Source organism: Aspergillus mulundensis (genome assembly GCF_003369625.1).
Source record: "Aspergillus mulundensis strain DSM 5745 chromosome Unknown scaffold_4, whole genome shotgun sequence".
NCBI classification, from domain to species: domain Eukaryota; kingdom Fungi; phylum Ascomycota; class Eurotiomycetes; order Eurotiales; family Aspergillaceae; genus Aspergillus; species Aspergillus mulundensis.
This window is the reverse complement of record NW_020797892.1, coordinates 2,431,511-2,458,676: the sequence shown is the minus strand read 5'-3', so window position 1 is coordinate 2,458,676 and position 27,166 is coordinate 2,431,511. Positions and strand designations below refer to the sequence as shown.

The following is a 27,166-nucleotide window of genomic DNA, read 5'->3' as shown; positions in this document are numbered from 1 at the left end:
AAACTCAATAGTCATACAAGGCAGAATCATTCATGATGTTAAAGGAACGTTAGCCGAATTATGGCTGACATTGGCTTAGTTCCATGAACCATGCCGATCCTTCTCGGACCAGCTGCACGATCTAGTGCCCAACGTTGATTCTGAACTTTAACGGTGATACAATCTGGTCATGCCATTGCTGCTTATAGATTGTTCTACAATGGACATATCTCATGCACGAGACATAAATGGTCGTTGTGCACGAAGGACTCCAAGAAACGCTGCGTCGCAAGCTCAAGGTCCGCGCGCGGTGCACCATTACCCTGAGTTGCGCAAAGAGCGGTAAAAGAGCCCAATCAGGTACTAAGACTGGGACGGAAATCTTGATGTCGAAAGTATCAAGGAGTTACGGTCGAGGTTCAAGACTTTCGACATCCAGGCTCGGTTTCAGTTGTAGTTCTCCCAAGCAGCGGTCAAGAATTGGAATATGGACTCCTCGGCCTCGATTCTACGGATATTTCATGTGAATCTGAGATAGGAGTATTACTTGAAATGGGAAATGTATCCTGACTCAATGATTATGTGGATTCTTTCTAGAAAGTTGGACTCCGTTCTCCATGTGGTGTGCTCGGACTTCTCCGTATAGTTCCTGGATATCTGCTTGCCGGCACAACCAGCACAAAACAGATTACCTCAACAAGAAGACATGCTGAACTAGCCAGGTACTACAGACGCCCTAGGCGCCAAAGACCTTACAGTGAGAACTGAATGCCGGGTCCCGGTAATGCAGGATCCAGCATTCAGCGCCCGACTGAAAGATGTGCACGAACAAAGAAAGACTCGGCCCTCGAGGCTCGCAGTCCACCTGCCTGCCTGCGGTAATCTCCCCTGGACCACCGCACGTTCCAACTACAGAGTTGGGCCCTAGCTTGCCAATCTCAATCTCTACAACAAATGAACCATGAAGAGAATCGCCTGGCCCCTCAACGCGTGGTTAACGCAGCAACACACTGCGGATGTACCCTGAACTCCGCGATGGCATTCATGCCCATCTCCAGCTTCGCAACATACTAGCCCTCTCAAGTCTAGTGCAAGTATTGCCTCGCATTGCAGCAGTCTAGTCTACATCCACACTCACAGATCACCCCAAGGGTCAGAGCCAAAGCTGAAACCAAAGCAGAGCAATGCAATGCAGCTTTCCAGTCGATCCCGCCATCCGAGTGGCCGTGGGCAATGAGGCCGACTGCTCCACAGGCCACCTGGACCAGTAGGCATTTGACAGCCCGGGGACCAGGTACAGATACATGCTTCGTACAGCGTGTCTTCGGTAGCCTGCATAGCCAGGGCATGGCATGGCGATGCAATGCACGAGTTGGGTACTATATTAGTTGATGTGGGTAAACATCCTAGTGCGAATCCTGCTGGGCGGTTACTACCTGACGTAAGTTTGATTTGGAAGTTGGGGCTTTCTTTGAATTGGAGGTCGGTCTGGTAGTGACTCATACTTCTGGGTGAGAGTGAGGGGAGTCGGATACTTGGGGATGCCCCGGGAAGAAGACCATATTGCGGGGTTCTCGACTTACTCTAGAAAAAGAAAGAAGGTAGGTAAAGCTAAGCAACTTCATTGAATTCCTAATCTCGTCATGAATGAAGATATTCTACAACCTTGATAACCATCCAATACCGCGCCATATAACTCCCGAAAGAAACTGCGAGAATCATGCCGTACAAAGTCGAAGAGGGTATCTGGGGTATCTTCAAGAAAGCAATAACGAGTGGATAGTCAACTATGTATCCAAACTGAGAGGATTCTCGCTCTATCCGCCCTCCTCGTGGCCCCGTCCGAACGCCGAATGCGAGCCAGCCCAGAGATTACAGACTGCAAGTTAGTGATGGAGTACAATCAAAGCCGGATAAAATCCTGCTGCTTCGAGACTTCACCAGTTTCTGTTCCTTCAATGAGTTCTGCCTCATCCGAAAGGTAATCCGAGTCGACATCATCGGAGCCGATTTCGTCGAACTCCTCTTCATCGCTGGAAGCATCGGATTCATCGTCACCTTCAGCTTCTTTAGGAGCAGCATTCTTCCGAATCTGTCCTGCGCGGTCAACATGGGGTAGTCGGCAGTGCTTCTTCTTGCAAACACCCGTGTTGGCATAGTCAGGACACTCGTGAACATGTCTCTCCTCGCACATCTCGCCCTTCTCACAGTATCCCAAGGTCGCAAAAGCCCTGCATACTGGCGCGCCAGGGGTGACTCGTACGTGCGCATAGCGACACTCAGGGTTAGAACAGCGACCTCGAAGGAAATGCACACATGCAGGAGACCTATGAGGTGATGGTTCATGGGACAAATCACAACTATTACCTGCGCTACACTTGCCAGTTTGAAGGAAGTCTTTGCAGATAGCGACTTTGTCGGGATCGTGGATGTATAGACATGAAGGCCCCTTGTAGCAGGTACCTAAACAAAGCCGTTGGTTAGCACAGCTCCCTGGGATCCATGCAATGGCAAACCGAATGACAAAAATGGAAACCTGAAAGTTTGGAGGGAAGAATGGGTACCCGTCGTAGTGAATCTTTGGCATAGCTCGTCCTTTTTCTTGACTGCCGAGGGCATTCTGCAATCGTTAGTCTGTACTAACAAAGAGCGAATCGGACCAATCACCTTTTCGATGTTACTGCACCTAGTCGATGAAGATTGCCGTTCTTGCTCCGGACGAACGTCACTCCAGCAACCTTCACCCTCTTCGGCGTATTGTTCGCAGTGTTCGGGTCATCTAATATATGTAAGCCAGCTCTCTCTACCAGCATGGAATGAGTGGGAATCGCACTAGAAACTCGGATCAGCTTGCCACCACCGCGGGAAACACGAAATGGTATGTCGTTGAGAAAGATCTGATACTCCCCAGAAGATTCTCCAGGTACAGCGGCCTGAGGCGCAGAGCTCGAGGCAAACTGTCTACCCGCGCCCTGTGCGAACTGCAGCACCTTCGTCTGCTCAATCTGAGCCTTCTTCTGCGCTTTCGCTTTACGCGTTTCTTCCAGAGCCTTAACTCTCTTCTGGGCCTCTTTATCATAGACGGCGGAATTAATCAGTTGCATATGTCGCGCGTGCTTCGTCACCCAAGAATTTGGTGTCGCCGAGCGACTAGTCTCATCAGTATCTATTGCCATTCCGTCAGGCGTCGAGCTTTGCGAAGCGGGGGTCGTGGAGTTGTTGAGGATAAGGGTACGGTGACGGTGAGGGGCTGCGCCACGTCCTCGACCATATGGTCGCCCACGATAAGGTGCCCAGCCTGGTCGACCGCGGTAGGAGGTGTGCCGCGCGACATGCGGACCGGAGTGCAAATCATTGTGAGGCGACTCGCTTGGAGTATTTCCATTCTTGAACCTGTTGATCTGGCCTGTGGAAGTTAGCAGCTTGAATTGGTCAACATGTCTCGCAGAGCGCGTACCAGCAAGCTGACTGATCTTGGCCATCAAGTCCTGGTCCTCGGACATCTTGGCCACAACTTCAGTACTTCTCTGTTAGCTTGACAAATATCTTCACCTTTGCCTTAATGCTGCGGTGGTGGGATTAGACTCGAGGTAGAGTGATGTTGAGGGGGTAAAGTGATGAAAGCTACAACTCCGCAGTGGCGCATATTATGAATGAGTCACGTGCACGTGCCCTCGCCGTCACAGGGCATAGAGTACGTAGTCCACTGTGCAACTAAAGGCTAAGCGAGAATGAGATGATACTAAACTGAAGTTATGATTGTATGTATGATGTGATTATTATTGACAGAATACCCAAGCGCCTGATTGAATAATCCATACCCCCAGAAAACGCCGGAAGTGCATATGCTACAGTAGAGAAACTTCTCTAAACCACATTTTCAAACTGCATGTCATCGTTATCCATGCCGGAAGCCATCGCATCGGTCTCTGAGCCCTCGTCAAAGTTGTAATCGAGACCAGGAGCGGCTTCTTGCTTGACATCCACAGCATTCGAGTAATTGCTCTCTCTCGCCTCCGGCTTCAGCTCCCACGTCATGGCAAAGTCGCCGGATTTCACCAAGTGGGCAATCATCTCCAATGTCTGCTTAAGATAAGCCTCCGGTTGCCGAAGTCTAGCTTTGAGTGTCTTAAAAGGCCAGTATCTGTACTCCCGGAAGCACTGGTAAATAAGATCCAGCAGCTCGTTCTGGGGCATACGAGTGGTCTTGTTTTCTTGTGCTTTGAGTTTCGTTGGCTTCGTCGCTTGCTAGAGACATAGTTAGCCGGAGTTTGAAGGTGTATGCGATTCCGAAACATACCACAAATGCGCCCTGGTCTCCAGGCAGAGCGTGTCTCTGGTTGAGCAACTTGGCTGGCATCTTGTCGACGTACTTGACTTCCCGCCTCGGCTTCAGAGCTTCCAGAGCCTTCTTCTCTGACAGGATCCTGAATTCTTCGTTCTCAACGGGGAGGCAGTTGAACTCTTCCTTCACATGTCCCACGAGAGCAGTCCGCTCTAACACCGGGTCAGCACACACCCAGGATTCTACCAGACCGTACACATACTTGGAATTGTTTTCCGAACGTAAGGCTCCCATTTATTCTTCCTCTCTTTTCTCCTCGCCTCGCGCTTCATCGACTCGTATAGAGCAGACCGCGTCTCACCAAAGGTTATCATCCGATTTTCGTAGCCAGGAATGTCCTTCTCCGTAAAGAGATATGTGTTCTGAGTCATGTGTAGCAAGTTCTCCGCATTCACCGTCTGCCGCGCCAAGACGTAGTCCTTCGGAATGTCGCGAGTCTCCTCTGTTTCGTTGAGGCGCAAACTGACCTACAAATCACGCTTAGTTAGCCGGCTTCGAGTCTGGTGAGTGAAAGTCCTGCGCAAATCCCCACCCGTTTAGGATTCTTCATATCTCCCTCAATCCTCACTGTGCCGATTTGAATTTCCTCGTCATCATCCAGCTTGGACCAGTGTTCCCAAAGCGACCGCGGTATTCGAGAAAGCCATAGACTCTGTCCCGCACTCGCGAAATCTAGATCGCCATCATCCTCGTACAGATCCTCGTCGTCGATATCGGCGAGAATAGTGTCTTTGCTTTCGGGATCCGGTTTAATGTAAGGCGAGGAGGCGTCCGGCTCCTGCTTGATAAAGGAAGACATGGCGCCGGGCTTGAGAAGCGGGGTTGGACGAAAGGGCGCAACAACTGTAAGCTTACGGCAGTGCGACTGATGGTACGCAGCTATAAGTGAGCGACTGCAGCGAACCAGCGAATACCTCGACTGAGCAAGGCGCAAGCGAGTGGTTGTTGAGATGATGCAAAGGCGGTTCTGGACTACCGATTCTATGCGTCAAAGAATTGCAGAATTGAGCGCAGCTGAAGGCGGTGAGACCGCTGTACTACCATGCACGCTGCATTGTGACAACTATGAAGAGCGCGCCACCTTAGGAGCTATACAGAGCAAGGAGTAGTCATTAGTACTCTATGTAGAGTCAGAAGCCCTATAGAAGGTAGGATAGCAAGGCTGCTAAGGCTCGCCACGGTCAAGCAAGGTTAAGTATAGTCTACTAAGCTTTTAGTGGTCAGCAAAATATATATCGGATGCCGCCAGGGATATTTCCCTTCCACCTTATTCAACTTCCGAGGAATTCCAACGTTACCATATCAAGAGAGCGTCTCGCTGGAACCTTGATGCTGATATGTGCTCACATAGTATATAGCAGGAAATAGCACCACTTCGAGATCTATTTTGTCCCAATGGCTGCCTCGTCTCCCGTAGCAATACCTACTGTAGGTAGCTCTTATCGATAAGTGCACCTTAACATCGATAAGTGCACAACCATCTCCAGCTTCACCAGCCATCAGCATCCCCACTTCCGAACACCGCAGCTCTAATTCCTCACCAACACGACCTCATGCCGTCTCAAAAGATAACATCCGCCCTCGCGGAGATAGAATCTTCTGCAAACTCTCAAAACAAGTTCCAACTCTACAACGACCTCCTCGCCGAAACCGTATCAACATCGCCCGAACCCCAGCTCGCCGACGACCTCATCTACTATCTCGACTCAGTCCTAAGCGAAGATCTCAGCATCGTCGCCGCCCGCCCAATCCTCGACTCCTTTATTGAGATCCTACGGAAACTCACACCTGAGACCCAAATCAAAGTCGGCCAACACGCCGTGACCCTCCTCCAGTCCCGATCCACGTCCGTCGAGGAGCAGGACGCCCAGATTCGCGAGATCCTAGCTGACGCATACGAATCTGAGGAGGAGTACATTGCGGCGGCGAAGGCGCTTCAGGGGATTCACATTGACAGCTCACAGCGGCTGGTTTCCGACTCAGCAAAAGTCAAGCTATGGATCCGGATCGTGCGATTATACCTAGAGGAAGACGACACAACTAGTGCGGAGGCATTCCTCAACCGGATCAAGAACCTGCCGAGCAAGATCGAGGACCACGAGTTGAAACTACACTTTCGACTCTCCCAAGCCCGAATCCAAGATGCCCGCAGACGCTTTCTAGACGCCAGCCAGGAATATTTCGCTGTTAGTCTCGCCCCCGGCGTGGATGAGAGTGACAGACTCCAAGCCCTTGCGGCCGCCATTCGCTGCGCCGTTCTCGCACCGGCCGGCCCACAGCGCTCTCGAACTCTAGCAACATTATACAAGGATGATCGCGCAACCTCCGTTGAAGAGTTCGGCATTCTAGAGAAGATGTTCCTCGACCGTCTCCTCACGCCGGAAGAAGTAGCCGCCTTCTCGCAGCGTCTAGCCCCGCACCAGCTCGCACAGACCGCAGATGGAACAACAGTACTCGACAAAGCCGTCGTAGAGCACAACCTCGTCGCCGCAAGCAAGCTTTATGAGAACATCAAGACCGACGCGCTGGGCGCTATCCTCGGCCTGCAGGCTAGTGGGGATCTAACTGCGGGTGAGAAGGCCGAGGCGTATGCGGCGCGGATGGTCGAACAAGGGCGGTTGAGTGGGAGCATTGACCAGATCGACGGCATTATCTACTTCGAATCAAGTACCACTGCTACAGGGCGCCATATAAGGCAGTGGGATGCTGGTGTGCAGGGACTCTCGGAGGGGGTGGAAAGGGTAGCGACTAACATTGCGGAGGGCCATCTGGTATGCTGATATTCTTCTGATTTGGACAAGCTGAAATGACGATGGAGCGAGTACGCTAACATCTCTTGTTTTCTCTATCTAGAATTCCACTGCACAAACAGCTCACTAATACGAAGCGGCAACAGTCAGACTATTAATGAAGCTCATGATTGAACACTCATAATGAAACCAATACCTCCTGTAAGAGCATCGACAAGCTGGATTACCCAAGCAAGGGAGCCATCTCAATACATTGATTATCATCTTTCACATGACTAAAAGCTGCGTGACGACCTCAATCATAAACACTCATATTGGGTATAAGACATTACATTGACACCATTACATGGCCTCCATACATAGGTAGCAGAGGTAACCAGCCCTCGACTTCAAATTCAACATACCCGTCGCCACTTGACATACCCAACGTAGGTCAGACCAACCAGCGGTACATGTACCTGCTTACTCTGCAGGTGCCTGTCCTAGAGTATAGACCATAACTCAGGTCTGCGCTTCGGCGGTCTTCCGTCGCCAGGACGAGAGACCGCGCGCGTCGGGAGGTATTCGACATGTCGTCTCATCCAGAATACTGTCGCGCGTGCATAGCAAGAAAGGGATGTGTAAATCGGAGTCCAGACTCGAGGGCCTTGACATAGGGCGAGATCCAAATTAAGAGCCGTATTTCAAACTTGATTATGCGATCGAATGGACTGCCCGCTATTCTGCACGACATCGATTTCCGTGCGAACCTCAATAGCCAGCGGGCTTGGAGGACTCTGGAAGCTAGAGATATCACGAGGAGAGCGAGAAAGTGAGAGGGACCTATCCGCGCGCTCCTCAAGCTTGAATGCAAAGAATTTCTCCGAAGCAGGCGACTTTGCGGCTGAGAGGGGGATCTGGGAGATCGAGGTATCGGTTCGGTCTGTCGGGACATAGTACGCTGCGTTGTCCTGGCGAGCCCCTGATAGCTTGAACTGCGGGAACAAGCCACGAATGATGGGGAGGCAGGAGCATGTCAGACCTATGGACGGCTCGATGTGTGTCCATAGCGTTGCTTTGTATACTGTGTATGTAACGTCCGCGGGGTCGATCCAGAAGAGCACGACGATGCGGTAGATAGAGGCAAGGCAGACGATACCGCCGATGGCAAAGACTCCATTCAGCGCGAGCTTGTCTTGCCACGAGCGTTGGAGGTTCCAGATCATTGGGATTGGGAGGGCGAGGATGGCAAAGTCCACGAGGACATTGAAGACTTGATTGACGATGATGAACTTAGTGCTGTCGAAGCAGGTGCCGGTTATGGTGTGGTCCCAGTACGCGCTTAGGGGGCGGCATTGGAGGCCACAGGCGACGAAGATGGCGGCGCCCCAGAGGGCGATTATCATGTTCATAACGAGCGAGGTCCACTGGAAGGAAGGGATTGTGAAGACGCGGCGGTAGAAGCAGACAAAGGAGATTTTGGTGAGCGGGCTGAGGGCAAAGTAGGTAAATTGGTTTGCTAGGAAGATCTGAGGACTGAGTTAATGATAGTCCCTTGGTCAGGGTTGGGTTTGAAAGCACCTTGTAGAAGTTCTGGATTGTTTCCTCGCTCAAGTCTGCCTGGTGAGAGCCGTTACCTCCAATTAGCACCCCTACGGTGCGGTTAGTGACTGTTCTGAAGGTATAGCGGTGCGTAGCATGTAGACATACACAAGACGAGCTCAACAAGCATTCCGAGAAGCAATATGGCGGAAAGGAAACAAAGATAGTCGTCCATGCCAAACCGAACTCTCCTTCTGTATCGAGCAAGAATCCGAAGAAGAACAGCAGCAAGGGATAAGGCAACCAGCACCGTCACGATTGCTATCATAGCACCACCTCTATGAGTTAGAGCCATCCTGGGGGTCGAGTAACGCGTGAAAAGTCCTAGACAGAACGAAGGTCTGGGATCAAGGAAAGTATAGTCGGGATGTTTCAAAACACGAAAGTGAGGAATGGAGCAGCACCAGGCTAGATATTATCGGCGACTGCCCAGTCCGACGGAGAAAAACAAGCCAGGAAAGAAGAAGATTTTGGAGGAATAGGTTTAGGGTAAAGGGTATATGTAGTAGCTCATCTGTTCCAGGCTCCCGAGTGATGAAACTACAAGATGCCCCCAGAAACGGTCAGTCCGATCAGCAGGGTCGGCGGCACCTACTCGCTGTATCCATGCTCCAGTCTTCGGCAGTGGCGGACGAACCGGCATGGAAGGGACTCTGGGGCATAGTGCATAGCTTATTTCGGCGCGCAGAGATTGTCAAATAATGCATGTGTTCAAGCGGCCTATTTGCTGCTTTGAGATATGGTGCAGATATGAGGAAGGCACTGTCAACTTCTGAAGACATGATTGGCCTCTCAAAGAGAAATAACAGGAGTGTCGTCATGCATATTGGTTCTTGAGCATCAATGAGCTGTGGAACCCGGAGCAATATGCCTGTCAAGCGAAGATCGACCACACTATGCCCGTTCGATAGATCGCCACGAACCACGGCCCAAAGCAAGCTAAGAGTAAGCTTAGTTGGAGTGCTGTCACCCGTGCCCGCCTCGAGCAAGACAGTGGATCTTATCATGGTACTATTTGAGTCAAATGTGTGCCTTCGACGCCTGAACGCGCAATGCCAACTATTAGGTAGCCCATACTATATCGAGGTCCAAGCAGCAGTGTGGGATATCCTGGATGTCGTCTCCTGCAAAACATGCCTCAAACAGCGTAGACCGAACGAGTCACGAGACTGAAACTTGTCTCAGTTACCGAATTTCTGGGAGCAAGGACGTTGGCAATCTCCTAGGGCTGCGGCGGATCCAGGATGCGACAATTGGCTGACAGGTGAGCGATCAGTGATCACAAGTGCGCTTTTGATATTTGGATGTCTTATGCCGATTGTGGTCCATACTTAAGCCTCAAGGGTCGAGACCGTTGATATGCATATTCGGTATAGAGTAATATGGCCGACCTCTGAAGGTGACCGTCGCGCAGGAAGCCCTCCCGAGTCGGAGCGTGAGTTTGATAGCTTTTTGGTGCTCTGCTGATCTGCAGTTGAGCTTCCAGTTGCGTGCAATGGGCCTCCACGGATACACCATGTGCCAATAATGAGCTTGATGAGCATAGTGATGATGTTGACGGATGAGGGGTGAGGTGTTGGTGGGCGGAAACGAGAGCGCAACCGAAGATCATCCCGGCGCTTCTCTTCCAAGGTTCCCCAACCACCTGCTCTCCTCGTGCCGACTGAACGGTCAACAATCACCGACTCAGCGCTCTTACCGAGCCAAGTCATGATTGCCATCCTTAACCAGGTCATCATCCAATGGATGATCGCATTATCATCGGCTTCGACTTCGAGAACGAGATGTTTGCGCCGACTCGACCGTTGATCCAGGGGATACACCACCCGGGATCTTCACCTTCTATACCGGAAAAGTCGTGGTTTGATATGGATTGACTCTTCCAAGCTTCAATGCTTTCGTGGATTCAATGGATCGATAGTAGTGTCGGTTATTGGCAATAATATGGGGTAGACTGTTCACCAGGCCCATGCACTCGGTAGCTACCAGGATGTTGGCAATACTATGGCGGAAACATCCACGATAACGTTCCACACGGGCTCCTGGACACACCATCATCATGGACATGTTCGATTCCGGGATCAGATGACTGACAGCTCCCCTCTCTACGCTTCTTGCCGCCTTGCCAGAATTTCGTGTTCTCTGTCCTCGGGACTCGGTTGGAATTTTAGAAATTGGCACGGACGGGCCACGGCCCACAGCACGGCACTTGCACCCACCTGCTCCCACTCGAATGGAGCTAGCTCCACGTTTTGCGCCGCGTGCTTTGTCTACCTATGGGGTAAAATTGGTCCAACTACTGGAGGCGGCGAAGAATAAGCACTAGGCTGCGAGGGGTACCTAGACTACCGCGATAAAAACGCCTCTCTGCCTTGGTGGCATGATGCATGGTATCCTGACTGCACCAGCCGTGGTTGCTTAACAAGATCAAGTGCACATCCCTCGTATTTCGCGATAACCTCGTGGCCTGGTATCTTGGTTGATCGTCGATTGACTCGCTTCCCTGACAATGGCAACCCCGACTCCCTCGGTAATTCCTTTGATCATCAACGGCAAGGAAGAGCTTGCTTCAGCAACATTCAATGTGATCAGCCCTTACACAAACGAGCCCTGCTGGGCTGCAGCGTCCGCTTCTCCCCAGGATGCCATCCGCGCAGTTGAGGCAGCCGAATCAGCTTTCCCCGCATGGTCCCAGACTAAGCCGACTGTGCGACGAGATATCCTGCTCAAGGCGGCGGAACTGCTTGACAGTAGACTCGAGAAGTATGCCGAGCTTATGCAAACCGAAATGGGAGCGGATGTAGGAGCGTCGCAATTCTTCGTTGTTCCCCTGGCCATCCGTATGTTAAGAGAGGTGGCAAGCCGCATCACCTCAATATGCGGAAGTGTACCTGTTGTCGAGGCGGAAGGACAGAGCGCGATCATCTATAAGGAGCCGATGGGAGTTATTTTAGGAGTCGTGCCATGGTAAGTTTGCGTGCTGTCAAAATTGTATCGGACCAGGACTGACAGTATAGGAACGCACCATACGTGTTCGGGGTTCGATCTGCTGCCTGCGCCCTTGCTGCCGGCAATACGACAATTCTCAAATCGTCTGAGCTCACGCCCTGCTGTTACTGGGCGCTGACTCGCGCCTTCCATGACGCCGGACTGCCAGATGGATGTCTCAATTTGGTAGCCTGTCGCCCCCAGGATGCGGCCGAAGTGGTCAATGCCCTGATTGAGCACCCAGCCGTCAAGAAGGTTAACTTCACTGGAAGCACGGCAGTAGGTCGGAAGATTGCCCGTGTCTGCGGGCAAAACCTTAAGCCGTGCTTGATGGAGCTAGGAGGAAAGAACAGTTCGATCGTGTGCGCCGATGCTAATATCGAAACCGCGGTTAAGTCAGTAATTGCTGGATCTTATTTGAATGTATGAGCAATCAAACCTTGAGGAGGATTTCCGTACTAACGACCTTAGTCCGGCCAAATTTGCATGGCGACAGACCGAATCCTTGTGCACTCGTCCATTGCACCAATATTCGTGGAAGCCCTGAAGAATGCCCTACAGTCAATGTCAGACCCATCGACTCAACCTCCAACCTTGGTCAACGTTGCGTCCAAAACGCGTGTGCAGCGGCTAATTGAGGGTGCCCTCGAAGCTGGTGCTCATGTAATTCACGGACCCGTAGCCACAGAAACCGACGCATCAACTTCTGACTCTGGAGTTCGAATGCCGCCTGTCCTCCTAGGTGGAGTCAGGGAGGATATGGCCGTATGGCAGGAGGAAGCCTTTGCGTCTTTGGCAGCCTGTATGGCATTTGAAACCGAGGAAGAAGCGATCCGGATTGCGAATAGTAGCGGGTATGGGCTGTCAGCGGCGGTATTTACTGAGGATCTGCGTAAAGGGCTGGCAATGGCTAGGAAGATACAGTCTGGGTAAGTCACTTGCTTCCTCTTCTCTTCTGTCAGACTTGGCACCGTTGTCCGGAAGATAAAACTTACAAGTCTTTTCGCAGCGCCGTGCATATCAACAGCATGACCATCCACGACGAGCCAGTCTTACCTCACGGAGGCGTCAAGAACAGTGGCTGGGGCAGATTCAACGCCTCTCAGGGCCTGGAAGAATTCTTGGTCACGAAAAGTGTGACTTGGATGGATTGATAGTCTCCTGTCGGTAATGAGATAATGCACGCACTTTCATGTGGAGTCTACCACCAAAACAACAAAGCCCTGGATGGCGCTAAGCCTCAAGTCAAGGATGACTGCATGAGTGAATAACACTTCTGTGTGTAAACAAATTCTGCACGCTTCGATCCCCTGCTATACACGTGATCTGGTGTTTTGAGTGAGATATCGAGTCCAACACAACTGTGTTTCCCTCCTCACGACATCACTCCTCCCATCCCATCTCCTTTCAATACCTCTCTACCACTCTCGGAACCATAGTGCTCTGGCCTCAGCTTGGTCAGGCCACTTGGAAACAATGAAGGCCCTTGCCGACCTTCCAAACGAAATTGTCCTCCATCTAGCTGAACACCTTTCTACCTCCTCGCTCAACGCACTCTCCCAGACCTCAAAATGGTCGAACGATTTGCTGTCCGCTGAACTGTACGGCCGCGCAACTACGTACCATTTCGAAGATCAAGACCATCCCTTGATCTGGGCTACAGAGAGTCACAAAACCTGCGCCCTACTTAAGCTGTTGCCCTACTGCAATGACTGTTTCACCCTCACTGCAGCGCTGCATACCGCAGTAGATGTCGGTAATGAAGATGCCGTTGACATCCTTCTCAATGAAGGCGCGGATCCGAATATCATTGGGATGGTATCTACGGATGAAGAATCTGGCGAGCTAGTCGGGCGCAGAATACGAATCATCGAAGCCAGTGGCCATGGACGTTACCTCATTGTCAAGCGCGTCTTAGAATCTTTGCCTCATCTGATGAAGGGCGCTGCAGGTATAGTCTATACTATTTATCGAAGCGTCGACAGGCCCAATATTGGTGCTAACTCTTTCCGCAGGCATCAGAAAGCCCAAGTGCCATGAGCTTGTGACCCTGCTCCTCTCATTCAATGGTGCTGTGGTACACGGTAAACTCAAGCTCGCTAAGTTTATTTTCGATGAGACGAAGCTCTCCTTCCCCCCCGGCGTCGGTCCTATACTGTTCTATAAGGTCCTCGAGCGCGCCGACGTCAGTGCAATGTCCTTCATTTTCTCCAGAAGGCACGAAATCAACAGCCGTCCCAGCCTCATTGTCCTGCCTGAGCAGAACCCGTCAGAGCTTGGCTGCAAGCTGTCTCACACTCACGAATACATCAACTGCGTCTGGGAGGGCGGCCCAATTCTCAGCACCATCGCGTTGTTGTATGACAACAACCCCAGACCCCAGACACGCCCTTACCAAACCGACGTGATGGCCGGGGAACTCCTGGACTGGGGCGCCGATATCAACGCCGTCGACCCAGACAACGGACAGACAGCCCTCCACGTGGCAGCATACATGTCCGACTACGTCCTGGCTGAGCTCCTCCTAGACCGCGGCGCAAATGTCAACGCCGTCGACAATGACGGTAAATCGGCGCTTGTCCATCTGCTCGAGGACCCCGAGCCAGTCTGTGCGGAAGCACTACGTCAAATGGTCCTCATCTTCGTCCAGAAGGGTGCAGACGTGAACCTCCGCGTCTACGGCGAGAACGACCGCACGGCTCTGCATGTTGCTTCGGCACTGCCCGATTACCCGGGTCTCTTGTATGAGCTCTTGTATACCAATAAGGCGGAGGCCAATGCAAAGGACTTATTGGACATGACGCCCCTCCACGTCGCCGCCGCGAATAGCCACATGGAGGCAATGAAGACGCTTATTCTCTGTAACGCGGATACGGAAATTGAGGATGTCTTCGGCCGCCGACCTATTGATATCTCCAGAAGCCTGGGTCACGTTGCTGCCGTGCGCTTGTTCGAGCACGTTGAGCGTGAGAATGAGGCCTCGACCCCTGGCCAGGTCCGCAATGGCTGGGTTTTGGAGCTCCTGACTTACCGGATGGTTAGAAATCGCTTGGGGATCTAGGTTGCTCCTGGCTACTTGCATCTGGATTCTGGGATTTAATCTTTCAGAATATTTCATCTTGTTGGTGCTTTTGAGTTATGCCTCGCTTGAGGTCTGCCCGGCGACATTTGCGACTGATGCACAGGCAATCTTGAACGGGAACATGTGCGTTGCTCTTGACGGAGCCTACTGTACCGGCGAATGGGTCTCTAGCTCTCGTCCACGATTTTCTTTTTTTCTTTTGTCCTTTCTCTTCAGGAATACCTGATGGGTTGATGTTTCTACACTGTTTCACGTCCCATGCGGCAGCGGAGTTAGGGCTGTTTTGCTAGGCTATTCTGACCCCGACCGGCTAAAATGACTTACCTAGGTTATTGCTGGTCCTGGATAGCCTCGCACTGGCATTTCCTTTCTTGTATGCTAGCTAGCCCGTGCGGCAGAACAGATGATAGTTACATAGGTACTACGTAGGTAGAAACCGAAAGCCCTCGATCTCGCTACTCCTTCCGTGCGTGCACTTTATCCAATTCGCGGTAAATATCCGAGCGCATTTATCCGGGCCCGATTATTACCACCAATGGCTGCAGGTATCTCCCCTGTACTTCCCCCGGATTCGGCTCTTCTCCGGCGTAAATGCCTCGCTAGTTTGCTTTGGTATGAAGTGGTTCGATGCAGGAAAGAGGGTCTTTTCGCTCAGTAGTTTGTCCCAGCGTCAATAGCTTGGTGATCGAGGAGCAGAACTACCTAGACACAGACGAGGAACGGAGCGCATTCCGCTCCGCATTAAACTTGATGAATATGGCGAGATTCATTGTACATAATGGACTGAGTTCCTCGAAGCGAAGAAATACTCGTAATACCCACCGTGTTCCCAAACGGGCGAGAACGTCAAGATGCAGCTGAAGAACGTACTTTACCGGGGCCTGCCCTTTGCAGTCGCAACCATCGCGGCAGCCAAAACAATCAACCACGCCTATGAATTCAACCCCGTCGTCGTCTCCGGCGGCGGCTACATCACAGGAATAATCGCCCACCCTACTGAGAAAGACCTACTCTACGCGCGCACAGATATTGGGGGTACATACCGGTGGAGTTCGTCCGAGGACAAATGGATCCCACTGAACGACTTCATCAGTGCAGCCGATGAAAACCTACTAGGCACAGAGAGTATTGCGTTGGACCCCAATGATCCAGATCGTCTTTATCTTGCGCAGGGGCGGTATCTTAGTTCGGAGAATGCTGCGCTCTTTGTTTCGAGCGATAGAGGTGAGACGTTTGACATCTACCCAGCGCCGTTCAAGATGGGCGCCAATGAGCTCGGACGGAATAATGGGGAGAGGTTGGCTGTGAACCCCTTCAAGGCGGATGAGCTGTGGATGGGAACTAGGGATGCGGGTCTGCTGGTGAGTGAGGATGGAGCGAGGAGCTGGAGGAACGTGACTGGGTTCCCGAACGCGAACGCGAACGGAATCGGAATCTTCTGGGTGATTTTCGATCCGAGAAGTGAGGGGACCGTTTATGTTGGTGTTGGCGTGCCTGGGGGAATTTATGTTACCAAGGACTCCGGTGAGACCTGGAAGGCTGTACCGGGCCAGCCGCTGGAATGGGATGAAGATGTTCTTGTCTTTCCGGAGGAAGCGCAGCCGCAGAGTACAGGACCGCAGCCGATGAAGGGTGTACTGGCGGAGAACGGGGCACTATATGTGACTTATGCCGATGCGCCCGGGCCGTATGGTGCGACTTATGGCGGGGTCTATGTCTATAACACGACTTCAACCGAGTGGACGAATATCACGCCGAATGCTGACAACTCATCTCCGCCGCCCTTTGACAATCAGACATTTCCGGCAGGAGGGTTCTGCGGGCTCAGCGTTGATTCAAAGGATCCGGAGACACTCGTGGTTGTGTCTCTAGATCGTGATCCCGGTCCGGCTTTGGACAGCATGTATCTCTCGCGTGACGGTGGGCGGTCCTGGAAGGATGTATCTCAGATCTCAACACCACCTCGCTCAGGCGGATACTGGGGTCATCCGATCGAGGAAGCCGCGTTCAAAGACGGCACTGCTGTTCCTTGGCTGAGCTTTAACTGGGGCCCTCAATGGGGCGGTTACGGTGCTCCCTCTCCTGTGCGCGGGCTGACGAAGTTTGGATGGTGGATGACGGCTGTCCTCATCGACCCTAGTGATTCTGACCATGTTCTCCATGGCACTGGAGCTACCATCTGGGCAACTGACAACTTGTCCAGTGTGGATAAGAACCAAGCACCTGACTGGTACATCCAAGCTCAAGGAATTGAAGAGTCCGTTGCTTTGGCCATGGCAAGCCCTAACGGCGGCAATTCGCACCTCCTCACTGGCCTGGGTGATATCAACGGATATAGGTATGGTGATCTCGACGTTCCTCAGCCGATGTTCGAACTTCCGGTATTCTCGAACTTGAATGCCCTCGACTGGGCCGGTCAGAAGCCAGAAACTATTATTCGTGCCGGCCCCTGTGGACATAACTACACAGATGGTTGCGGACTTGCCGCGTACTCAGCGGACGGTGGCAGTTCATGGACAAAGTTCGCTACCTGCATTCCCGGCATAGAGACTGGCACCCCGAATCCTGGGGTCATAGCTATCGACGCTTCAGGCAAGAACATTGTGTGGTCCTCGGCAATGACGACGTACTGGCCAACCCTGCAGGCTATCACGACTCGCACGAACGAATCCGGTCCGTATGTCACGACGGACCTAGGCCAGACCTGGGTGTCTCCCACCGGTTTAAATGTGCAGACTCCCAATATTAGTGCGGACAGAGTCCAACCACGAACATTTTATTCGTTTAGTGATGGGACGTGGTATCTGAGTAGGGATGGTGGCCTTTCATACCGCGCCTTCGAAGCCAAAGAAATTGGGCTACCAGCATATTCGGGTGCTATGCCAATCGCGAATTTCAATAGAGCAGGCGAGGTCTGGCTCGCGCTTGGAGACTTGGGCATCTACCATACCCGCAACTTTGGCAAGAGATGGTCGAAAATTACTGAACGCGGAGTAGCAGCAAGACACCTGACAATTGGTGCTGGTGCGCGACGTTCCTCAGGACCAGCGCTTTTTATTGTCGGGAAAGTCGCAAGCCGTGGCCCGCTAAGCGAAGACGGAGTGTATCGCTCAGATGACAATGGTAAAACCTGGGTGCGAGTAAATGACGAAAAGCATCAGTATGGTGGGATGGCAATGATCCAGGGTGATCCTCGGGTGTATGGCCGTGTTTATCTGGGTACCGGCGGTCGAGGTATCATCTATGCTGATATCAAGACGAAGCGCGAGGATTGAGGGTAAATTGTCTAGATTGTGTGCTCCCATAATCTCAACTACCTGTGAAGCGAGACCATGGCCTCAAAACCAATTTTCGCAGAGTCGATCTTCACCTTCCGCGGTTGGACGAAGATAACCCGAGTTGACGAAGGCCAAACAAAATGAGATTTTCTCTTCAATGACACATCTTATGTTACCCAATAGCCAGAATCTTCACGGTAAAGCTTCTGCCGACTCAAATCCGATTGTAGAGGCACCCGGTCTTCTCCCGATTTAGTTGCTCGGTGTTGTTTCCGAGCGAAGTAGGAAGTTCGGGGAAGATGACACCGAGGAGCTTCTAAACGCCTGACAAACTGATCATTGACAGCGCGCCTTCGGGGTGGTGTCCGGCGCTAGAGACAGGCAAGACACAAGAGAGAATTATTCCGTAGTTTGCGTCTTCGCCCGCCCAATTCCCTTTACCGTCTGTTTGTAATTGTCGGCAATTGAAATTTCCAGAAAGGAAGTACTGAGCACCTGACCGCGGCGTTTGACACAGCTTACGTCATAGTTGAGAGACCGATGTGATCAATTGCCGATGGCATGATTTTCGAGACAGAGAGAGAGGCTAGTATGAGCCTATCGTGATCTTGGATACCTGGGAGAGAGCGCATAATGCGCGACATGGAGAGAGTGAATAAGTTGCGCGGTACTAGCTCTTTGCCCTTGTTCTTGCAGAATTAAAGGTTGCGATGCTCGGTCCGAGGCATTACCGGATTGGTACTGGTGCAAGAGCATTGGAATGGCAGATGTGAAGAGGGAGAGGTAGATATAAGAGGCATTCGGTGCTGTAAAGGGCTTTTGCTAATATTTCATCGCAGGCCGCTCGGCATCGGTAAAATGCCCCGTCGATGCCGCTCTGAGAACAGGCACGGCATTCTGAAGAGTACTCCCACGGCTGGAAGGCTGGAAACCTTTCTAGCACTGATGTCTAAGACAATATGCTGAGAATCTGATTGGAAAATCCTCAAGTGAGCCGAGAAGCTGATGAGACAGCTGAAAGAATCCGGGGAAGATACCGTGACCGTGGATTTGCATGTGAAAGTTGCGATGTCATCGACGGCCCCGAATGACCTGCTCGATGGGGATTGGGGAGATTCGTCCAGTCGAGTGAGCATGTGAAGTTTGATATCCAGTGTGCCCTGGTCGATCAAATGGTATAGGTCACGATATTTGATAATGGTCGATGGAGGTGGATGGACAAACCAGCACGCGGGAAATGGCCTTTACTAAGAGCAGTCCACTCTCCCCGGACTGCAGTCTGAGCTTGTCCCCATACTGCGGAATACGGGGAAGAGCTCTACATGTTGGAACGTAGGCCCATTAGAGAAATACAGATTTTATAGATAATCAATATATACAGCCCAAACACCTGAGTATCGTAATGTCTATATTAACTAACCAGTAGTATACATGCCGGTCGGACTCAACAGGCCGCCGTACCGTGTGGTGGCAGACCGTCAGTGAGCCTCGGCCGAAAAAGCGACTTCTCCCCCGTCGGCTTCTGAACGAGTCCTGCTCTTAAGACCTTCTGCGGCCCTCCGCTCTTTGTCTTCCTTCACTATTCTACCTTTCCTCTTCCCTTTCTCCTCCATCCCCTTCTTCTTTAACCTCACATCACAATCATGGCCCCTCGAGTAATTGTTGTCGGTGGTGGATGTGAGTATTCTCCCTCCCTTTATTGCACTCTCCCCCGCATTAGCTGACTAGGCTCCCTCCTCAGTGTCCGGTCTCAGTGCCGCCCACACCGTCTACCTTAACGGTGGAAATGTTCTCGTTCTTGACAAGCAAGGTATGTCGCTACCGTTCCTACGCTCCATATTCCATCCACCGGCGAAATCCACCAGAAACACCGGATTCCCAGGAGCATGCAGTCCAGCCGCGATCAACCGAGGCTAACCTTCCCCAGCTTTCTTCGGTGGCAACTCAACGAAGGCCACCTCTGGTATCAATGGTGCGCTCACTCGCACCCAAGTCGACCTCAACATCCGAGATAGCGTCACGCAATTCTACGATGATACCCTGAAATCCGCTCGCGACAAGGCTCGCCCCGACCTCATCAAAGTCCTCACATACAAGTCCGCTGCTGCCGTAGAATGGCTGCAGGACGTCTTCAATCTCGACCTCACACTCGTTTCTCGTCTCGGGTAAGCTGCTCTTGGCTTGTTCAAGCAGATTTTGTTCGTATTCTGATTTCTCTAGTGGCCACTCCCAGCCCCGAACACACCGTGGCCACGATGCCAAGTTCCCCGGTATGGCTATCACATACGCTCTCATGCAGCGCCTAGAAGAGCTCGCCGAGTCCGATCCCGACCGAGTTCAAATCATCAAGAAGGCCCGTGTCACGAGCGTCAACAAGGAGGGTAACGTTGCTACCGGAGTCACATTTGAGGTGGATGGCGAGACGAAGACAGCGGATGGTGTCGTTATCTTGGCAACTGGTGGTTATGCTGCTGATTTCGGCGATTCATCACTGCTCAAGCAACACCGCCCTGACACGTTTGGTCTGTCCAGCACCAACGGCACTCACGCCACTGGCGATGGTCAAAAGATGTTGATGTCCATCGGTGCCAACGGTATTGACATGGATAAGGTCCAGGTCCACCCTACGGGTCTCGTCGACCCCAAGGATCCCACTGCCAAGTTCAAGTTCCTCGCCGCTGAGGCCCTCCGTGGTGAGGGTGGTCTTCTTCTCAACTCTGACGGTGAGCGATTCTCTGACGAGCTTGGTCACCGTGACTATGTCTCAGGTCAGATGTGGAAGGAGAAGGAGAAGGGAAAGTGGCCCATTCGCCTCGTCCTCAACAGCAAGGCTTCTAAAGTTCTCGACTTCCACACTCGCCACTACTCTGGTCGTGGACTGATGAAGAAGATCAGCGGCAAGGAGCTGGCTAAGGAGATTGGTTGTGGCGAAGCCAAGCTGCAGAAAACCTTCGATGACTACAACGCCATTGCTGAGGGCAAGCAGAAGGATCCCTGGGGAAAGCGCTTCTTCCACAACCTCCCCTTCAACGTCGATGATGAGTTCCACGTTGCCGTCATGGAGCCTGTGCTGCACTTCACTATGGGTGGTATTGAGATCAACGACCGCTCCGAGGTCCTCAATTCTGAGCATAAGCCCTTTGACGGTCTTTACGCTTGCGGTGAACTTGCCGGTGGTGTCCACGGTGCCAACCGTCTGGGCGGTTCTTCTCTCCTGGGTTGCGTTGTTTACGGTCGTGTTGCAGGTGACAGCGCTAGCGAGTATCTCTTCAAGAAACTTGTTGCTGGTGGCGGCTCTTCTGCCCAGCAGCGTCTTGGCCAGATCTCTCTGCACATCGATCCCTCTACACCTGGCAAGATCTCCGTAGAATGGACTGGGGCTGGTGCTGCTGCTCAGGCGAATGGTACCGACCCCGCCGTCTCCACGGCACCTCTCCCCGCTAATGCTGATGCCCCTGCTGAGACATCAAAGCCGCCGACTAAGCCTCCTAAGAAGTTCAGCATCCCCGAGACCGAGTACTCGATGGAGGAAGTGGCTAAGCACAACAAGAAGGAAGACTTGTGGATCGTTGTCAAGGGTATCGTTCTCGACGTGACCAACTGGCTGGACGAGCACCCTGGTGGTGCCAACGCCTTGTTCAACTTTATGGGGCGTGATGCCACAGAAGGTAAATTCTAAACCCATCTTACTCTAGTCAGCATAATACTAACGCGTCGGCAGAGTTCGAGATGCTCCATGACGACGAAGTCATTCCCAAATACGCTCCTCACATCGTTATCGGCCGGGTCAAGGGCCAAACTCCCAGCCTTGAATATTAAGAATGAATAGATGGACATATCAAAAAAGACAAAACAGTGCAATCACCTGGATACATACCCTTGCTTCGCTTTCTTCTCTGTTACGCCTTGATTTGTCATGATATTAGCTATGTTCCATGTAAGATACAATCTATTTTTTATCTTATATACGACTTTACCTAGAGTTTCGTAGCTAACGTCCTGCCTTGGCCAAGGCTTGGGTACTGCCTTAGTATGATATGTTGCATTTGCCTTCATCCGGGATATACTGTACATACATATACTTACAAAATAACGATGTAGATCTTTGGTATCAATGCTGCATGTGCTTCAAAATCATTTTCAACCTTCGAACCGCGGGCCCATCTGCCGCACCAGCAGAGTCCCTGCTAGATTCTATCTCCTTTACAGCCGCCTCGAGAGTGGGTTGTAGATAGCCCCAGACCTCATCGTGGTATTTCTCTTCTACAGAGACCCACTCCGCCGCACCAGGCAAGCTTGCCAAAACGGTGTCTCGGAGCGCAGTTGCGTGGGTAGCCGATGCAGCCGGAATCGCGTCTAGGAATGAGCCGATGTCGGGAACGAGACTGAGGGAATTCAGCTGGGTCTGACTCTGTTGTGGCCTCTGAACGTCGGGGGGTAACTGGCGGCGGAACGACTCAATCATCTGGATCTCGGCCGGGGTAAGTTGAGGTGGGGAGAGTTCTGTCTCGAGGTATTCTGGAGGCTCGTTGGCTGAGGGAGGGAATTCCGGGTCGAAGGTTTGATCGGTCAGGATCGAGACTACGGCGTCGCCGTCGGACGGGATTAGGGTTGATGCTGCGGTTGCTTCATCGTGGTAGGTTGAGGTTCTATGTGCAGACTCGGACTCCGACCTAGGAACCGAGCTTGCTGTAGCCTTGCCCTTGCCCTTACCCTTACCCGCATCGAATGGATCGATTGTCTCCGACAAATCCCCGCCGTATGTATTCTGGAATTGATCCTCCGTGAGCCCAGGTAGCTCGAAACCTCCCGACTGAGTGGTGGGCGCTGATCTGAATGTTTCCGCGGGGCCGTGGGCGCTTGGATCGCGCGAAGATGAAGAAGGAGGTCCGATAACCTGGCCGTACTGTTCTGCGGCTGCTAAGGCTGAAGAGGACGAAGATGGCGTCGCCTTGCCATTATCCGACAGTAGATGCGCCGTGTCTCCCGAGGAAGCAGATGAGAAGAAGGCATTTCTCGCAAGTCCAGAGGCTGATTGCTGAATGCGCGAACCTAGAGACGCAACATCTTGGCTAGAGTCTGCAGAAGCATTATCATTCTTGTCTGGGCGGCGTTGAGCGTTCGCAGGCCTGTTATCGTCAGAACTACCCCGCTTCTCGTGGTCGGACATGGTCGGGCTAGTCGGTGCGGCTGCTGCGGCACCGCTAGGAGGGGAAGCTGTGAGAGCGGCAGAGCTAGGATCCTTTGCTGGAGCTTGAGCTGGAGCTGGAGGGTGCGATCAGTGGTTATATATAGTAGTCAGGTCTTGCCGACAGTTTTAACTGCGATGGTTCGGGTCAGAGGATCCGGAATAGGTAGGAAGGATTCAGCAGGTGCATGTGAATACTTGATCAGATCACATATTGCGATAGGACTGTAGGGAATTAGAACAAAAAGCAGTGCAACACTGCAAATAAAGAAATAAGCAGCGGCGGGCTAGTTTTACGCAGCCCGATGGTCATAGCATTAGAGCTGCATACAAAGTCGGTCGGAGCAACTACGGTACTCGGGTGCTGTTGGGTTGGGCACTGGCCCACAGGATGGGAGCAAGTCTGGGGTGAAGAAGGATCGAATGTTTTTGTTCTGGAACCTGCCGAAAGTCGGTGTATGTTCCAGAGAATACCCAGGGAGACAAGCAAGGCGAGATGGATCATGGTTGATGTCAGCGCCCACTCTGGCGGTTGGGTTTACGGGCAGCCACTACCACCACTCCGAGAGACGACTTCTCCCCACCACCACCGCAACGGGTCTTTCCAAACCGCCTCACCTCAAGAATCCAACATCCCCGTCATCACCCTCCCCCCTCCCGACTACGATCAACGCCCACGCTCGTTCTCCTCATCAACAGACCCTACACTCTGTTGCTGGAGCCCGTGGTTGTTGCTGTCGCTGCTTGTTCGTCTCTTTTGCGGCGAATTAGTACTGGTTATCGCCCTCCTCACGACCCGAAGGGCTCACCAGAAGAAGAAAAAATTATTCCTTCCACCGACAGCTTTCCCTACTCGACCTTTGTCAGCCCAGGCTATTAATCATTTGTCCTCTTTATTCTGCAACCGATAGATCAGTCTTGCTTGTTTCTGATCCACGTTGCGACCTTATTCCAGCTTCTCCCAATCTGTGCTCTATAATCACGCCTTATCTATCCTCGAGGCTCTTTCCTGTCGGAACCATTCGATTTCTCGCCTTTTAACGTTCCTCAACTACCCTGTCACGTTCGCGAATTGCGTACCCGAATTATAACGATTTTTGACCTCGCCTTTGTCTACGACCCGGTCCCCACGAACCCCGCTTATACTACCGTCTTTCAAGATCCAACGTCTGGATTCTTGATCTTCGTCCTTCTGATCGCCATCGACCTATCCAAGAAGGGTCGCTTTTGAAAGAAAATGGTGGACAGGGACCCAGGTACACCTACCTGGAAATTCACCCAGTGAGTCTCCCTCGTCGCTCCGAATCAACCCTGCCTATATGATACCTTGGTTCATCATGCAACTGTTTTTGATGGGATACGGCACCGATGCTTGAGTGTGCTCATGGGCTGCGGCGTTATTACATCTGGCTGCTCAGTTCCCGCAATTGATACTAATGGCTGCGCATAGATGCTTTGGCGATAAAGGCGACGTAGAAGACATCACTGAAGGTACTTCAACCCCCACCAAAGGACTGTTTCACAACTTCAGAAGCTAATGTTGACACTTCTTTCAGCTGATATCATCTCAACTGTCGAGTTCGACCATACCGGAAATTACCTCGCTACAGGAGATAAGGGCGGGCGAGTTGTGCTTTTTGAGAGGAACGAAACGGTAGAAGCACCCCTGCACGCGATCCAAATTCGTGGCATATGGTGCTGACAACCTAAACAGAAGAAGACATGCGAATATAAATTCCACACCGAATTCCAGTCACACGAGCCGGAATTCGACTATCTAAAATCCCTGGAAATCGAAGAGAAAATCAACAAGATAAAATGGTGCCGGCGCCAAAATGCGTCGCATTTCCTACTTTCGACCAATGACAAGACAATTAAGCTGTGGAAGGTGTTTGACAAGTCCCTTAAAGTCGTTGCAGAGAACAACCTCTCTACCGAGCTTACTCCAGGCGGTGTTGGTGGTGGAGGGGCGCCCAGGGCGCCCCGCGTATCTTTCAAAGATCCTTCAGCTTTGAAACTCCCAAGAATGACACATCACGACACTGTTGTCGCAGCTGTACCTAGACGGACATACGCCAACGCCCATGCATACCACATCAACAGTATCTCTGTCAACAGCGACGGAGAGACATTCATTAGCAGTGACGACCTGCGAGTCAACCTGTGGAACTTGAATATTCAGGACCAGAGCTTTAACATTGTCGATATCAAGCCGGCGAACATGGAGGAGCTCACGGAAGTCATCACAGCCGCGGAATTCCATCCTACGAGCTGTAACTGGTTCATGTACGCGAGCTCGAAAGGGACGATCAAGCTCGCGGACATGCGGCAGCGGGCACTTTGCGATACGCACCACAAACGTATGTATCCTCACCATTGTATTCGCTCTGTAACATTCGCGGTCCACCGACTAACTTTTCCTTCTGTAGTCTTCGAACAAGAGGAAGACGCTTCTTCTCGTTCCTTCTTCTCCGAAATCATCTCCTCCATATCCGACGTAAGGTTTTCTCACGATGGCCGGTACATTGTATCACGAGACTACCTCACGGTCAAGATTTGGGACGTCAACATGGAGCGACAACCTGTGAAGACAATTCCTATCCATGAACACCTCCGACCCCGTCTATGCGATACGTACGAGAACGACAGCATCTTTGACAAATTTGAGGTGGTTTTCTCTGGTGATGCGGAGAACGTTATGACCGGCAGCTACAACAACAACTTTATGATCTATCCTACCGATCCAGCTAAGGAGACTGAGATTGTGCTGCAGGCCGACAAGTCTGCATTCAAGGCGAAGAAGGTCGGCGTACCAACGCCGATGAACAAGGGTGCCAATGGGAAGAAGAGCAACTCCAGGACCAGCAGTCCCGCCGGCCCTGGCAGCCGCATGAAGAAGGAAACTGATGCGGATCACATCGATTTCAACAAGAAGATCCTGCACATGAGCTGGCATCCGTTCGAGGATAGTATCGCTATTGCCGCCACAAACAACGTGAGTGCCATTCATAACTATTCGCCTCTGCAGTAAGCTAATATCAATGCCAATTTAGTTGTTCGTCTTCTCTGCTCTCTAGAGGCGACTGCAATATTCGCTGTCGCAGTGCTGAGGTGCATCGGCCTTTATCGTGATCGAGACAACACGGGCACGGGGAGAGGGCCCTCTACCATTCTCAAGTTACCGGTCCCACTTCCGAACATTATCTTTGTTTCCTCCGCGTTCCGTTTATTGGAGTCAGGTTGCGTGCCTCTCCCAGTCTCTTCTTAGCTCGATCGCTACCTACTGACCATGAGACCACTATACTACCGCTCCCGGGGCAAAGATGGTGATTTGAATGGTTTCTTGACGGAGGGAGAAGGGCGTTTTACTGGGGTTCACATAGACGCAGGCAGCTGCCCCAGATTGTTTCCATCTCCTTTCTCTGATATTAACCCTGTATTCACTCTCGGCGCCTTTACTGCAGCAGTACGTTTATTGCATCGGAAGACAAGCTTCTCTCCCACGACCATGTCGTCGTGGACGGGTTAGGCGGATGTCATTGCCAAATGACTGGGACTGACTTGGTATTGGTGTCCGCTTAGCGTTACTCGAGTAGATAATAAATTCACGTCAGTTATGTATACCCGGATTCGTGAATGCCATAGGCCGGTCTACCCTGTACCCTACCTGCTTCAACTGGGGAGTACACTTCAACTGGGAGGCCTTCTGGTTTCAATAATGACGTCGGAAACCTCAGGCTCCGCTGCCTCGGAAAAACCGCACTCCCGTTATCAGCCACTAGGCCAATCCCAGCCTAGGGCGGCCAAACCTCTCTCCGCCTTCTCTGGAGACCATCCGTGATCGGTCGCGCGCAAACCATCGTCGCCCAGTTCGTCTGCTTGTTGCTGGCTTGGCTAGTCGGATATACTTTCTCGTCCTCTTTTGTCTCGCTGAGAATCTCTTGTTCTATATACTTGATCCTTACTTTCTGCGGA

General features: G+C 52.0%; 10 protein-coding genes across 10 annotated transcripts; 5 read left to right on the top strand and 5 right to left on the bottom strand.

Moving 5' to 3' along the window:
- Positions 1 to 1,882: 1,882 nt before the first annotated feature.
- On the bottom strand, positions 1,883 to 3,482 carry DSM5745_05218 (CCCH zinc finger protein; the record flags this gene model as incomplete). Its single annotated transcript, XM_026747234.1, has 4 exons — positions 1,883 to 2,442; positions 2,496 to 2,599; positions 2,647 to 3,385; positions 3,437 to 3,482. 4 exons carry the CDS (start codon positions 3,480 to 3,482, stop codon positions 1,883 to 1,885), a joined length of 1,449 nt encoding a protein of 482 aa, XP_026604714.1.
- A 364-nt stretch (positions 3,483 to 3,846) lies between these two features.
- Positions 3,847 to 5,123, bottom strand: DSM5745_05217 (transcription factor IIF subunit TFG2; the record flags this gene model as incomplete). The annotated part of the gene is made up of 4 exons (XM_026747233.1): positions 3,847 to 4,227; positions 4,280 to 4,476; positions 4,527 to 4,791; positions 4,857 to 5,123. The coding sequence occupies 4 exons, from the start codon at positions 5,121 to 5,123 to the stop codon at positions 3,847 to 3,849; spliced, it is 1,110 nt and encodes a 369-aa protein (XP_026604713.1).
- A 754-nt stretch (positions 5,124 to 5,877) lies between these two features.
- Positions 5,878 to 7,104, top strand: DSM5745_05216 (uncharacterized protein; the record flags this gene model as incomplete). The annotated part of the gene is made up of 1 exon (XM_026747232.1): positions 5,878 to 7,104. One exon carries the CDS (start codon positions 5,878 to 5,880, stop codon positions 7,102 to 7,104), a length of 1,227 nt encoding a protein of 408 aa, XP_026604712.1.
- A 653-nt stretch (positions 7,105 to 7,757) lies between these two features.
- DSM5745_05215 (uncharacterized protein) lies at positions 7,758 to 8,950 on the bottom strand (the record flags this gene model as incomplete). Its single annotated transcript, XM_026747231.1, has 3 exons — positions 7,758 to 8,582; positions 8,635 to 8,705; positions 8,764 to 8,950. 3 exons carry the CDS (start codon positions 8,948 to 8,950, stop codon positions 7,758 to 7,760), a joined length of 1,083 nt encoding a protein of 360 aa, XP_026604711.1.
- Positions 8,951 to 9,986: 1,036 nt separating this feature from the next.
- DSM5745_05214 (uncharacterized protein) lies at positions 9,987 to 10,367 on the bottom strand (the record flags this gene model as incomplete). Its single annotated transcript, XM_026747230.1, has 1 exon — positions 9,987 to 10,367. One exon carries the CDS (start codon positions 10,365 to 10,367, stop codon positions 9,987 to 9,989), a length of 381 nt encoding a protein of 126 aa, XP_026604710.1.
- A 797-nt stretch (positions 10,368 to 11,164) lies between these two features.
- On the top strand, positions 11,165 to 14,704 carry DSM5745_05213 (uncharacterized protein; the record flags this gene model as incomplete). Its single annotated transcript, XM_026747229.1, has 5 exons — positions 11,165 to 11,622; positions 11,673 to 12,066; positions 12,115 to 12,572; positions 13,083 to 13,594; positions 13,659 to 14,704. The coding sequence occupies 5 exons, from the start codon at positions 11,165 to 11,167 to the stop codon at positions 14,702 to 14,704; spliced, it is 2,868 nt and encodes a 955-aa protein (XP_026604709.1).
- Positions 14,705 to 15,576: 872 nt separating this feature from the next.
- Positions 15,577 to 18,000, top strand: DSM5745_05212 (Oligoxyloglucan-reducing end-specific xyloglucanase; the record flags this gene model as incomplete). Its single annotated transcript, XM_026747228.1, has 1 exon — positions 15,577 to 18,000. The coding sequence occupies one exon, from the start codon at positions 15,577 to 15,579 to the stop codon at positions 17,998 to 18,000; it is 2,424 nt and encodes an 807-aa protein (XP_026604708.1).
- A 1,646-nt stretch (positions 18,001 to 19,646) lies between these two features.
- On the top strand, positions 19,647 to 21,822 carry osm1 (putative fumarate reductase Osm1; the record flags this gene model as incomplete). Its single annotated transcript, XM_026747227.1, has 5 exons — positions 19,647 to 19,680; positions 19,745 to 19,813; positions 19,931 to 20,168; positions 20,224 to 21,671; positions 21,725 to 21,822. The coding sequence occupies 5 exons, from the start codon at positions 19,647 to 19,649 to the stop codon at positions 21,820 to 21,822; spliced, it is 1,887 nt and encodes a 628-aa protein (XP_026604707.1).
- A 292-nt stretch (positions 21,823 to 22,114) lies between these two features.
- Positions 22,115 to 23,173, bottom strand: DSM5745_05210 (uncharacterized protein; the record flags this gene model as incomplete). The annotated part of the gene is made up of 1 exon (XM_026747226.1): positions 22,115 to 23,173. One exon carries the CDS (start codon positions 23,171 to 23,173, stop codon positions 22,115 to 22,117), a length of 1,059 nt encoding a protein of 352 aa, XP_026604706.1.
- A 1,454-nt stretch (positions 23,174 to 24,627) lies between these two features.
- DSM5745_05209 (protein phosphatase 2A regulatory subunit CDC55) lies at positions 24,628 to 26,268 on the top strand (the record flags this gene model as incomplete). The annotated part of the gene is made up of 5 exons (XM_026747225.1): positions 24,628 to 24,682; positions 24,748 to 24,845; positions 24,906 to 25,551; positions 25,621 to 26,186; positions 26,245 to 26,268. The coding sequence occupies 5 exons, from the start codon at positions 24,628 to 24,630 to the stop codon at positions 26,266 to 26,268; spliced, it is 1,389 nt and encodes a 462-aa protein (XP_026604705.1).
- Positions 26,269 to 27,166: the final 898 nt, after the last annotated feature.